The 13,913-nt window shown below is 42.3% G+C and overlaps 3 protein-coding genes across 3 annotated transcripts; 2 read left to right on the plus strand and 1 right to left on the minus strand.

Annotated features, from left to right (window-relative positions):
- Window positions 1-622: 622 nt before the first annotated feature.
- LOC110914511 lies at window positions 623-1,399 on the plus strand. The gene has a single exon (XM_022159301.1). The coding sequence runs from the start codon at window positions 623-625 to the stop codon at window positions 1,397-1,399; it is 777 nt and encodes a 258-aa protein (XP_022014993.1).
- Window positions 1,400-6,827: 5,428 nt separating this feature from the next.
- Window positions 6,828-10,233, plus strand: LOC118487561. Its single transcript, XM_035984500.1, has 2 exons — window positions 6,828-8,127; window positions 8,234-10,233. The coding sequence occupies exons 1-2, from the start codon at window positions 6,828-6,830 to the stop codon at window positions 10,231-10,233; spliced, it is 3,300 nt and encodes a 1,099-aa protein (XP_035840393.1).
- A 193-nt stretch (window positions 10,234-10,426) lies between these two features.
- On the minus strand, window positions 10,427-11,467 carry LOC110914512. The gene has a single exon (XM_022159302.1). The coding sequence runs from the start codon at window positions 11,465-11,467 to the stop codon at window positions 10,427-10,429; it is 1,041 nt and encodes a 346-aa protein (XP_022014994.1).
- Between the last annotated feature and the right edge of the window lie 2,446 nt (window positions 11,468-13,913).

Consider the following 13,913-nt stretch of genomic DNA (forward strand, 5'->3'; position numbering starts at 1 on the left):
CCTATTAAATACTTGGGTGTGCCTTTGATTGCTTAACGGTTGTTACGTAAAGATTGCAAAGTGTTATTGGAGCGTGTGGAGAAACGTATCAATGACTGGAAGAACCGTTTTCTTTCTTTTGTTGGTAAGCTTCAACTGGTGGTTGCTGTGCTTTCTTCTATTCATGTATACTGGGCTTCGGTCTTTATTCTGCCAGTCAGTATTATAAAAGAGTTGGAGAACAAAATGAAAGAGTTTTTATGGGGTAGTGGTTCGGGTTCGAAGGGTAGAGCAAAAGTGGCATGGAAGGAGGTGTGCCTTCCAAAGTTGGAAGGTGGCTTGGGCATAAGGGGGATATCGGATGTCAATAAGTCCTTGATGGCTTATCATATTTATAGCATTCTATCGGGTAGGAAGTCGTTGTGGACTACCTGGATAGGGTTATATAGGCTTCGCGGCCGTAGTATTTGGGACATTCCGGTTCAAGTTAATTCTCCTTGGGGCTGGAAACGATTAATGAAATGTAAAGATATTTTTTCGGGAGCATTTATGGAGTAAGATTGGTAATGGTCTTAGCACATCGCTTTGGTTTGATAAATGGACGTCCGAGTGCCCTTTGCAAAATATAGTGACTCCGCGCTAGATGGCTCGCTATGGCTTTAATGTCAAATCCAAAGTGGCTGAGGCAATAAATGACGGCCAATGGGTTTGGCCGGAAGCTTGGAGAAGTGTGTACCCGATATTATTTCAGCTCCCTCCTCTCAACTTGGCGAATACAAAGGATAGAGTGTTATGGATGAATTCGGATAGCAAGCTGGTTCCGTTCTCATCTAGAGAGGAATGGGAGTCTATTCGATGTCGTGATCAGCAAACAACATGGGCGAAGGTTGTTTGGTCCGCTTTTAATATTCCAAAACATGCGTTCGTATGCTGGCTTATCTTCAAGAAGAAGCTATGGACTCAAGACAGGATTCTTCGTTGGAACCATACGGTCACAGGTTCGATGAATCTCATGTGTTGCTTATTATGTTATTCAGGGGTAGAGAACCATGAGCATCTGTTCTTTGAATGCCCTTACTCGAAGCTGGTGTGGAGCAAAGTGAGGCAAAAAGTCCGAATGGATTCGGTTCGAGAAACATGGGAGGACATCACATCAAAGCTTGTAGCTACAGCTAATTCGAGATCGGTTTATGCTGTGGCTAGCAGATTAGTGGTGGCAGCTTCAGCTTATGCTATTTGGAGGGAAAGAAACTCGAAACTTTTTAAAAACAAGTTGAGACCCCCGGAGCAAGTTGCGGATGGTATTATCGGCACTGTGAGATTAAAGTTAACCTCTTTCAAGTACAAGCAAAATGTTAATGTCAAGCGGTTTTTGGAGGAATGGATGATGGATAAGGAAGACTTCTTGGATGAAGAGTGAAGACCAATTTATGTTATGTCTTTTGATGTAATTGGTTGTTTTTTTATTGGTTTTGTGTTTCACTCTTTAGTGGTATGCCACTAAGAGAACTAGGGAGTAATTCAGCTTCCTACTTGGTTTTTTGATATATTTTTATAAAATCACCGGGGTAACCCTTTACCCAAAAAAAAACATCCAAGGGGAGTCTGTTGATGCATGGAATGTCTGTTGACTACGTCGACATCAAGTCTTAGGTCAAGATTGGTCAAATTAGAAGCTAGAAAGTCAATTACATGTTTTATATATGTAGTTTCGCTTAAATGTCATAAGTTGTAAAGGTTCCGCTTATTAGTCAAATAGGTTTCGCTTCTAGGGTATTACAGAGGTTTCGCTTGAAGGTCATGTCTTACAAGCGGAACCACATGAGCTATATATAGGCAGTTGAAGCGAAACATTGTGAGTAGTTGTTGAACTTTGAAGCGAAACTGTTGATTCCGCCTTCGTACTTGAAGATGAACGTTCTCTACTGACTATTCAGGGTCGGAACACGGTCCAACAGTTGCGGTTCTGGTTCAGTTCAGGGCAATCCCTTCGCATGTGCCCCGTGGCTCCACATTTGTAACATCCACGGTTGTTCCCTTGCTGCTGTTGTTGTTGTGGTTGTTGCTGATTCTGCCTAGCTGGAAACTGACTCCTACAGTCTTTGGCTTCATGCCCCATCTTGTTGCATCGCTGACACTGACTTTTGCCACATGGTCCACTGTGGTGTCGGTTACACTTGTTACACTTAGGGTAGTTTCCTCGATAGCCACCATGTTGCTGAGGGCCTTTGTTGTTTTCAGTTTTCCTTTGCTGGGTCGGGGCCTGAGTGGGGTTAGCATCCTTGCTTTGGTTTCCTTCCCACTTACGCTTGTCATCACCAGAAGTTCCATCAGTGGCACTGATCCTTTTGGGCAACTTGCCCTGTTCCACGGCCTGATCAGTGAGTTTGTGAGCAAGACGGACGACTGGCTGGATGGTGTTAAGGTTGGCTGAGGTCACATGGCTTCGAATTTCGGGGGCCAAACCCTTGATGTACAATTCGATCCTTCGGTACATAGGTCGAGACATGTTTGGGCAAAGAGCAGCATAGTCGTTAGACAGTTTGGTGTAGGTCTCAATCTCTGACCCAACCATCTTAAGCTCAAAGTACTCGTTCTCGAGTTTGTGGATGTCATCCCTGTGACAGTACTCTTCCTTGATCATATCCTTTAAATCTTCCCATGCAGTAGCATTAGCAGTTTCCAAACCAAGCATTTGAATCTGTGCTTTCCACCATGAAAGCGCGTTTCCTTCAAGTGTGCCAGTAGCAAACTTCACCCAATTAGCAGGGGGACACTCGCAGACAGCGAACACAGCTTCGACCTTCTCGATCCAGTGCAGAAGACCTATGGCACCCTCAGTGCCATTGAAAGGGAAAGGCTTGCAATCCATGAAGGTCTTCAAAGTACAAACACGTGGTTGCACAGGCGCATGCTGACCTGTTGTGAGACGTGAAGCGAAATAGGTTTAGGGGTGGAAAGACGATGCGGCGGTAGGATCTAAACATCCTAAAACAACGAGCTTACCCCCAGGGTGAGCTGCGAAAGCTGCAGCCACCGTGTTGATCAGGTTAGTGAACTGAGCCTGAGTCATGTTAACGTTTCCTCTTCCGCGTCCACTCATTGTCTTCATAACCAGAAAACATAACATGAGTGTGATGTCGTAATGTAGCGAGAACGAGGTAGAAGGGGGAGGTGTATCTATCTAGCTAGGCAAACTAGTATGTATAGCAGAACAGAAGGCATAAAGCAAGCAAGCAAGTAAATACTAGTCCAAGCTATGAGGTCTAACGGGTTGAGTCTTGCACTTGGAGTGTAGTGTCGTCATGAGTCACGGGTTATAGTTTGGTTTTTCTCAAAAAGATTCCCTTTTTAAAACCATGTTCACTATAACCAATGGCTCTGATACCAATCTGTCACACCCCCAAATTCCACATGCGGTGTACCACCGCTTGGGGGCGCGACTGACCAGGATCCAGCCACCAATTATACTGAGCAATTTAATTAATAGCAAAAGTAGTATTCACCAACCACAGGGTTAGCAAATATCATAATCAAGTTCAAAAGTTCTAAGTTCAAATAGTAACATAAGTAGCGGAAGCATAGACAAAACAGTTTAAAACAAAGTTCATGGTTCAAGTTATTTAGAACCCAACACATGGGCTAGACGACCACTACACATCCCCAAGTAGCAAGCTCCTGAGTCACTGGGTACCTGCAAAGCATGCAGTAGGGTATCAACAAAAATGTTGGCGAGTTCACAAGTTGTCCAGTTTTTAATTACCAAAAACTTGTTTCACTAGTTAATTTATCCGTTTATACATGCCATGGGGAGCTACCCCATAAGTAAGCGACTAAACTGTTTTTCCAATACCGAATACTTCTTGTGATCGTACGTTTCCGCAAAGTGCCCCGTTTGTCAATGTTCTATCATCATTGACGGATTTGCCAGAGTCTATTAGTTCACTCCCGATCTCATACACGGGCACGGTGTGAGGCTGGTAAAACCTAAATAGCGCTATCAACTAATAACCCGTTCGCCTGGCCTCGGCGACTAATCGGTATTAAGTAGTAGGGACTTAAGTGATAGAGTTTCGTTTAGTGTTGCCCGTTGCATTCCGTATAAACAGTAATTAACTAAAAGTTCCCAGTAACAAGGGAAGAAAAAGTAAGTTTGTTCCCAGTAACAAGGGAAGAAAAGTAAGTTTGTATCCCTCACAAGGGGATAGTGTTCTTTTTAGTTCTGTTTCCCAATCCACCGGAAATGCATGCTTTAAGTTGTGAACTCACCTTGGGTTGCTCGGTAGATTAGCTTACTTGGTCAAGCTTGCTGGTCACCACGTCCTAACATGGTTACCAGTATAGGTAAGGTTTGGGGGTACAAGTAATCACGTATATCCTACATGTATCTAACACACAGAATGCATGCAGTTATCTGTTGAGTTATTGGGACTGCTCTAATAATTACGCGGTTAAACAGCAACAGTTAACACATAGTCCAGTCAAACACATAGTCCAAACATAACACATTGTGGCCCAATAACCAAGGTAGGCAGCCCAGTCGACACAAGGTGGTCTCGACTCGAGAACACGCGGTCTCGAGTCGCAACCAGGAGATCTCGAGTCATGAACGTCTGGTCTCGAGTGGTGCTGGCATGAGTCGCAACCTCAGGGGTCTCGAGTCCAGTCTCGAGTCGAGATCATGAAGTCTCAAGTCGAGACCTTGCCGGTCTCGAGTCCTTGAAGTCTGTCTCGAGTTGTCACGTTTTGGTCTCGAGTCGCAACCGAAGGTCTCGACTCGCAATCACGGCTGCGTGCACAGGAAATCCTTCTAGAACCTGCCAACTTGTACTATCCAATAGAATTTCGGTTTCGTGAAATTGTGTACTATCCTATTACATTGCACTAACATGTTTTCTTGTCTAACCTTGATTCAAAACAGATCAAACATACAAATTTTCAAATGTTCATATCATATTCAAATAGTTCATATCATATTCAAATAGTTCATGATATCTTGTTCAACTCATACTCATAATGTTCTTCATGAGGTCATTCAAGCATGAAAATTGTGATTAAGGATCATGTGAGCATTTATTCTTGATATCACGTCAATCTCGCAACCCCTTACCAAACATCCTAACACTTTTCTAACATGAATCCCTTGTTTAGACATACTAGTTTATCCATAACATTCATCATTCATACGGTTTATGAGGATCACATTGTTCATCTACAAGTTGCATATTCACAGTTTGCTCATCATGCATCATTTAAACATTCACAACAACAAACACCTATTATGCTACACATTCATTCAAGTAGTATCATGTTGTACCCTAAAATCACCTTAAAGACCAAACAACTACAAAACACATACCGGCTGGATATGGAGAATCAATGAACTAGCTTCCGAATGATGATAATGAGCTGATTTCCGAGAGTCCTATTGCTGCCGGTTGAGTCCGAGAGGTGAGAAGGAGGAGATGATTTTGTTGGGGTTTTAGGGTTTTAGGGTTTTAGTGAGAGAAAGATGAGAGGAGAGGGAGAAGGAGAGTGTGTAAGAGTGAGGGTGAAATGGGGGAGAGTGCAAAAGAAGAGTGTGTGCGGGCTTTGGGTTTTATACCCGTCTCGAGTGGGGTTCATCGGGTTTGTGGCCCAACCGGCCCAGCTGATACCGTTTACTCGAGACTGAGTGGTCTCGAGTCGGGTCCTTGTGTTGTTGGGCTGGGTATGTAGGTTGGCAGCCCCTAGTGTGCCAGTTAGGCGATCTCGAGTCGGAACCATGGTCTCGGTTCATGAGTACATATATACATATATATACATATTTATATTTATTACGTACACGTAGTCTAATACACGTATCATATAGTGTGTCACGATAATCCACTGAATTTTTCATTTAATATAATATATATACACGCATAGTTAATATACACAGGTTGCTCGGGAAAACCCAAAGTGTCACAGCATACCCACTCACTGATCAACTCAATCATGGGGGTATGGTCACCGATCGGTGACCCCCACTCAAACACCCACTCACCAAAGATTATACCCCCCACGCTAACTTGTTGTATTTTGTATCAAACAATGTTGTATTCCATTCATGTTGTACTTGAATTGTTATGAAATGAAATTAGTTTTATTTAAATATTGTCGCCAATAGTATTATGAATTCGGAATTCAAGAATTGTTTTACACGAACTCTAGCAATACATCTTATATCCGGAAATACATATTGCTGATACACAGTAATAAAACATACACTCGGCCCAACATTAAATATAGCTTCAGCCCATAATGTATGTACACTTGGCACCACATGTAGTGTATGATAAATATCGGCCCACTAACAACATGGATATACGATATTAGGGTTTATCTTTTTCGTTTCCCTCTCAATCGCCGCCATAGTTGCTGTTTGGAGATCCTGACTTATTAATCTGGTTGTTATTGGTCGCGGTTAACTGAGTTTAACTTAGCTAGATTGATACACGGGGTAATGTGTTAAGGATTGAATTTCGGCTCTAGGGTTTTAGGACTAGGGTTTCAGGATTAGGGTTCTTCTGTTTTCGTGTTTTGGCCGACTGGAGTTCTGTTGTTTTGGTTTGGTGATACGTGTGCATGGAGGGTAGAAGTGATGGTAGAAATCCATTGAAGGAGGGTGTCACTCCGGGGACGGATGACAAATCACCACCGGTTCGTGGTATTGGGTTGAGGGTGACGAATATTGAGGGTAACAATCTGTTTCCTAGGCGGGGTATGTATTCAACAAATAATAGTTCGATCATTGATGGCTTGTTCGAAATTTCTAAGCCTGTGGAGGTGGATGTTGTTTCTGCATGTGGGGGAATTTTGAGACGGCGATGAAAGCGTCCCATGCAAACCCTAGTGGGGTCCCTAATGTAAACCCTAATACGGCTGCTAAGGGTTTGTTGAACAATCAGATTGGTGCGCAAGGAAGTCAGAATGTCCGAAGGGAATCAGGTAAGCCGCCATTATCTTATGCTGATTCTATTGGGGTATCTAGTTCCAGGAAGGTTAATTTTAGATCTCTTGCAAGTCCGGTTGCTCATGAGGGTTGTGATGTTGTTTTGCCGAAAGAATCTGTTAGAGTTGTCAAAGATAAACTTGCTAATACATTATATGGCTACTTCCTTGGTGATCGTGTTGCATACCCGGTAGTCGACTACTTCGTAAGGAATAATTGGAAGAAATTTGGCCTTCAAAAATCTATGATGAATGCGAGTGGTTTTTTCTGTTTTAAGTTTGCGGATGAAACTGGTATGATGAATGCTATGAAAGAAGCTCCTTGGATCATTCGGTCACAACCGCTTTTTCTAAATGTATGGTCCCCATCGTTGAAACTGGAAAAAAAGGAAGTTAAAACTGTGCAAGTTTGGGTTAAAATACACGAGGTACCTCTTGCTGCATATACGGAGGATGGATTAAGCATGATTGCAACGGCTATTGGTAATCCTATGGTTTTAGACACGTACACTACCTCAATGTGCTTAGACTCATGGGGTAGGAGTAGCTTTGCTAGAGCTTTGGTTGAGATCTCGGCTGACAATGAGTTCAAAGAGGAAATTGTGATTGCAGTTCCGGATTTGGAAGGGGATGGTTTTGTTAAGGAAAAGGTGTATGTGGAGTACGAATGGAGCCCTCATCGATGCTCCTTTTGCAAGGTTTTTGGGCATAACGATGGGGCTTGTCCGAGGCAAATCAGGCAGGTCACGAAGGCTCCGGCCACTATTCAAAAAGCTCATCAAGCCTCTAATTCCAAAGGCCCTTCGAAAAAACCAGTGGTGGATAAAGACGGGTTCATGGATGTGGATGCTAGGAAAACGGCTAAGAGAACGGGGTTCCCGGTTAACAAACAAAAACAGAAATTTGAATATCGTCCGGTTGGGTTAAAAACTAGTGGAGGGGCTAATAAATCAACCCCAACACCGAGCTTTACCTCAAACAATCCTTTTGACGTGTTAAATGATTCGAGGAATGACCATGAAGCTGGTGGAAGCGGAGTAGGGGATGATAAAGATGATTCGGAGGATGACGAGGTACAGGAAGTGTATAATGAGACGGCTGAATTTCTTGTCAACGACTCTAGGAGACCTGAAACTAAACAAGGGGCAAGCACTCCTTTTTCGGCGGTTAACAATGGTTAGTCTTGCTTCGTGGAATATAAGGGGGTTGAACCGCCCTCTGAAACAAACGGAGGTTCGACAGGCTGTTAAGGATTATAATTTGAGTTTGTGTGCAATTCTAGAGTCGCATGTTGATGTTAGTAGACTGAGTCATGTGTGTAGATCTGTGTTTCGTTCCTGGGATTGGACGTCTAATGGGGCTCGCTGTAGCAAAGGTACAAGGATTATTATAGGCTGGAATCCAGCCGTTTTTGATGTTATGGTGTTGTCTCAGACCGATCAGGTTATTCATTTACAACTCTTTTTCAAGAAAGATAACAAAATAGCCTTTTGTTCGGTTGTTTACGCGGCTAATTATTATGTGACCCGAAGGGAGTTATGGCACCACTTGTCTATGCACAAAATTTTTGTTGGCAATAATCCATGGTTTCTAATGGGAGATTTTAACTCCGCTTTAAACCTAGAGGATAAATCGGTGGGGGCCTCATCTGTTATTCTTAGTATGAAAGAGTTCCAAGTGTGTGTGGATGATATTGAAATGTTTGATATTAATCGATCCGGTCTCCATTTTACATGGAGCCAGAAGCCAAAGAAGGGGATTGGTTTACTAAAAAAGATTGATAGAGTGCTTGGTAATACCCACTTCGTAAGTAACTTTCCGAATGCTGTTGCTCTTTTCCAGCCGTATCGTCTCTCGGATCACTGCCCCTGTGTTTTAAAGCTCCCAGATGCTGGTATTTTGAAACCTCGTTCGTTTAAATTTGCAAATTTTCTAGTCTTTAAACCTGAATTTTTAGAGATTGTGAAGAGGGTGTGGGATACTAGAGTTAATGGCGTGCACCAGTTCTGCGTTGTAAAACGTCTTCGGCTTCTGAAAAAACCTCTTCGTGCACTGTTATTTAAGCAAGGTAACTTGCATAAAAAAGTTGAAAGTCTCCGAGAGAAGCTTGATGTCATTCAGAGTTCTATTGATAAACAGCCAAATATTGAGATTCTTCGGGTTGAGGAAGCTACTTTAAGTGCTGAATACCAAGAAGCCTTATTGGATGAGGAGCGTTTTCTGAAACAGAAATCCAAAGTAGACTGGTTGAGAGCTGGGGATATGAACACGGCTTTTTTCCATTCATCGCTAAAAAGCAAAAATCATCGTAGCCGTATTGATGTTATTCGTGATACTGGGGGTGTTACCTATGAGGGCAATCATGTTTATCAAGCTTTTGTCAATCACTACGAGAAGTTTTTGGGATGCCGGGGCGATACGTCACTAAATCCGGCTCCGGATTTATTTTCGAAAGTCTTGGATCCGAATATTGCTACTCATATGTGTAGACAGGTGACTGAAGATGAGGTAAAGAAGGCTATGTTTTCTATTGGCATTGACAAGGCTCCTGGTCCAGACGGCTTTACGGCAGCTTTTTTCAAGAGTGCGTGGCCTATTGTTGGTAATGATGTCTCAAGGGCTATTATTGATTTTTTTGATACAGGAAATCTTCTCCGAGAGTTAAACCACACTCTTATTGTGCTAGTGCCAAAGGTTCCTTCTCCATCGGTTGTGACTGACTTCAGACCGATAGCTTGTTGTAATGTCATATATAAATGCATTAGCAAGATAGTTGCGGAAAGAGTAAAGGTGGCTTTGAATAGTATTGTCAGCATAAACCAATCTGCGTTTGTCCCAGGAAGGAAGATTTCTGACAATATTCTGTTAACCCAAGAATTGATGCACAATTATCATAGAAACGCTGGTCCCCCTAGATGTGCGTTTAAAGTAGATATCCAAAAGGCCTATGATACGGTTGATTGGAAGTTCCTTAAAAATATCTTGCTTGGTTTTGGGTTTAGCAACAAGATGGTCAATTGGATCATGGTGTGTGTCTCTACTGCTTCGTACTCTGTTTGTGTCAACGGTAATGTGCACGGGTATTTCAAAGGTAATCGGGGGCTTCGTCAGGGAGATCCGCTTTCCCCGTATTTATTTACTCTTGTTATGGAGGTTCTCACGGGCATTCTGCATCATATGATCAGGATCGACTCTTTTTTTAAATTTCATAACAAATGTGAGAAGCAGCAAATAATCAACCTATGTTTTGCAGACGATTTGTTCCTTTTTTTTTTTGGGTAAAGGGTTACCCCGGTGATTCTATATATTCACAACCAAAAAGAAACAAGTGGAGTAGAGAGTCTACACCAGTTCTCTCATGATACATGCCCCATGAGAGTAAAACCAGGAAACAAAACAAAAAAATCGACAAAACCAGGTCAAAACACAACTAGACACTCATCTAGATAAATAACATTAAGCTATAAAGAACTAATTAGCCTCCATCATCTTTAGTTTCGGTTTCAATCTCCCAATCCCCAAGCAGCTTCCGCACCCTAGCGTTGTTCTTTAGCTTAGCTCCCATCAACTTGTATCTCACAGTTTTTAGAATAGTATCTTTTACCATTTCGGGTGGACGTAGTTGGTTTCTAAATAATCTAGCATTTCGCTCTTGCCAAATAGTATACGCAGCAGCCGCAACTAGAATCTTTGCAACATAAACCTCAACTCTCTTTGATCGAAGACGAGCACATAACCATTCGATGATATCCACCCATCTCGACCTCACGGCCGCCATCCCCACTTTACCTCGAATCATATTCCAAACTTCATCTGAAAATTTACACTCAAAGAATAGATGATGATGAGAATCATAATTCTCATAGCACAATAAACAGCACATCATATTCATGTTTTTTCGCCTTGAAAGATCCCACTGCAGAATTCTGTCTTGAGTAAGAAGCTTTCTCTTCATAATCAGCCACATCATAAACGCGTGCCTAGGTATACATTGCGCAAACCAAACAATACCACTCCAATCCACCTCAGCTTCTCTATGCCGAATCGAGTGCCACACTGCAGACGATGAAAAATCCTGACAGTCACTACCATCTTTCCATAGCAAACGGTCAGATTTTGTCGGATTTAAGTGAAAGTGATCCATCTGAATAAGAACAGGGAAAAGATTCCTCCACGCTAGCGGCCAAATCCAAGTTCCGTTAGAGTAAATATTGAAAACGGTGTCATCTAACCGAAAATCAGCATCCGTAATAGTCCTTGGCGACAGAAAATCACCCAGAGGACCTAAATCACTCCAAAGATCAAACCAAGCTGAAGTGTTGCGGCCATTACCTACATCGGACCAAACATGTTTTCGAATACTATGCGTCATCTGAATGATCTTCCTCCAAGACCAAGTAGCATTTGATGTTGCTTTACAAACCCAGAAATTCTTTCCTTTAAGCCGATACGAATGAACCCACTCGACCCAGAGGGAATCCCGCTTCGTCACAATACTCCAAATATGAGACGCCATCAGGGCTTTGTTCATGTCCCCAATCCGTCTAATGCCTAACCCGCCTTCATACTTAGGAGTACAAACACTTTCCACGAAACTTTAGCTTTACCTCTACTAAACGACGCGTCTTGAGACCATAAGAAATTTCTCATTCTAGCTTCAAGATCCTTAACAACCCGAGACGGAAGCATAAACACCGAGCACCAATAAATATGCATAGAAGACAGGACTGATATAATCAGTTGAAGCCGCCCCGCAAACGATAACAATTTGTTCTTCCAGTGCATGATACGTTTCTCAAGTTTCTCCACAAGCACCCGGCAATCATTATATCTAAGTGTAGAAGAAATAAGAGGGACTCCCAAGTACTTGACAGGTAACTTACCTTCCACAAAAGGCATGATGTCCAGAATTGCCTGCTTAACATGATCTTTCACATTGCAAAAGAAAACCGTACTTTTCTGGTTGTTAGGAACTAACCCCGACATCTTAGAAAACCGATTCGTTCCTTTTTGCTAGAGGGGAAATTGCTTCGGCCAGGTGTATTATGAATTCTCTCTCTGATTTTTCTAAAATGTCGGGGTTGATGCCTAGTATCCAGAAAAGTACGGTGTTCTTTTGTAATGTCCCAAGTTATATTAAAAGTGCTATTCTGAACATTATGCCGTTTAAGGAGGGATCCTTGCCTGTGCGCTATCTTGGTGTGCCCCTTATTTCATCAGGGCTTCTTTATAAAGACTGCAGTGCTATGATGGAAAATCTTGACAAACGAATCAAGCATTGGAGAAACAAACTTCTCTCGTTTGCTGGAAGATTGCAACTCATTATTTCCGTCTTGTCATCTATGCATATTTTCTGGTCTTCTGTCTTTATATTGCCGACTCGGGTCATTCATGAATTGGAGGCGAAGATGAGGAATTTTCTTTGGTCCCAAGATTTTGCGTTCCAAAAAGGTAAAGCGAAGGTTTCTTGGAAAGTCGTTTGTCTTCCTAAATATGAAGGTGGATTGGGGATTCGGCGGTTAGGGGACGTTAATAAAGCTCTCATGACTAATCATATTTGGAGTCTTGTCACGAAAAGAAACTCGTTGTGGGTGGAGTGGGTGCACAGCTACAGGTTAAAAGGTAAAAACTTCTGGATTTCAAAAATTATTTCGAATAGCTGCTATTCATGGAGAAAGCTTCTTCAACTTAGACCGCAAATGAGAGAGTATTTTTGGTCGGATGTCGGAGATGGTACTAGGACCTCGGCTTGGTATGATTCTTGGTGTGAGCTAGGGCCGCTTGGGAATTTCATCTCGCCTAGAACCATTGCTAATGCAGGATTTCGGCTGGAGGATTCTGTGTCTGAAATTCAGTTAAATGGAGAGTGGAAATGGCCGGTTGCTTGGAGGGATTTATTCCCAGTTTTAATTCAGCTAGATCAATTCCACATTACCCCGAACAAACTTGACAGGGTCATGTGGCGTGATGGTAATGATAGGAAAGATTTTTCGACTTCGTGTGTGTGGAATTCGATTCGGTATAAGGAAACGGAAGTAGAATGGAGTACTATTGTCTGGTTTGCTCAATGTATCCCGCGGCACGCGTTTCTCATGTGGCTGATCATGCGAGGTAAATTACTTACGCAGGATAAAATTCTAAACTGGGATTTTTCTCGACGGAAAAATATGAACATGATGTGTTGTTTATTATGCTATGCAAATCACGATTCCCATAGTCATTTGTTCTTTGAATGTAACTATTCGGCAAAAGTTTGGGATATGGTGAAACGAAAGGTGGGAATGGATTCGGTTCAACCTAAGTGGGCTGATATTGTGGCTTGGTTACTTATTCGGTCCAAATCAAAACTAGCTGCGGATTATGTTGCTAGAGTGGTGGTTGCGGCTACGGCTTACGTTATTTGGCAGGAGCGCAATGCTAGGATTTTCAAAAATCAGCTAAGACCTCCAGAGGCTGTTGGTGCTCATATAATTCAATTGGTTCGATACAAGTTAACGGGAGCGAGACTGAAGAATACTGGTAATGTTCGCAGGCTTTTAAGCGAATGGGAAGTCAATGGCAAAGAGATATTGGATGACGATGGCTGACTAGTTTTTTGAATTGTACTTTGTCTTTTTTTTTTCCTAGATGTCAGGCTAGTTGCTTTTGAGTTAGGTTTGTAGTTGCTTGAGATTGGTGTTTTGGTTTACTTTCATGGGGAATGCCTCATGATTGAACTAGTGTAGACTCCCTACACTACTTGGTTTGTATTTGTTTGTTGATATATAAAATCACCGGGGTAACCCTTTACCCAAAAACATGGATATACGAACTCTTATCTAAATACATAATGCAACACATGATCCAATAATTAATCTAGAGAACCCACGAATATTACTTCAATTTCGGGCATGTGATGTGATCATTCAGACCATACCTTTTCATTAAATAAGGCCGACCACTACAATGCCTAACCTCTAGTA

Source organism: Helianthus annuus, chromosome 15, assembly GCF_002127325.2.
Source record: "Helianthus annuus cultivar XRQ/B chromosome 15, HanXRQr2.0-SUNRISE, whole genome shotgun sequence".
NCBI lineage: Eukaryota > Viridiplantae > Streptophyta > Magnoliopsida > Asterales > Asteraceae > Helianthus > Helianthus annuus.

Excerpts from the sequence above, each read along its gene's own strand:
- LOC110914511 (XM_022159301.1), top strand. The coding sequence starts at position 623 with ATGGCTCGCTATGGCTTTAATGTCAAATCCAAAGTGGCTGAGGCAATA.
- LOC118487561 (XM_035984500.1), top strand. The coding sequence starts at position 6,828 with ATGAAAGCGTCCCATGCAAACCCTAGTGGGGTCCCTAATGTAAACCCT. Across the intron at positions 8,128-8,233 it reads TTTTTCGGCGGTTAACAATG|AGTCGCATGTTGATGTTAGT; the intron begins GTTAGTCTTGCT and ends GTGCAATTCTAG.
- LOC110914512 (XM_022159302.1), bottom strand. The coding sequence starts at position 11,467 with ATGGCGTCTCATATTTGGAGTATTGTGACGAAGCGGGATTCCCTCTGG.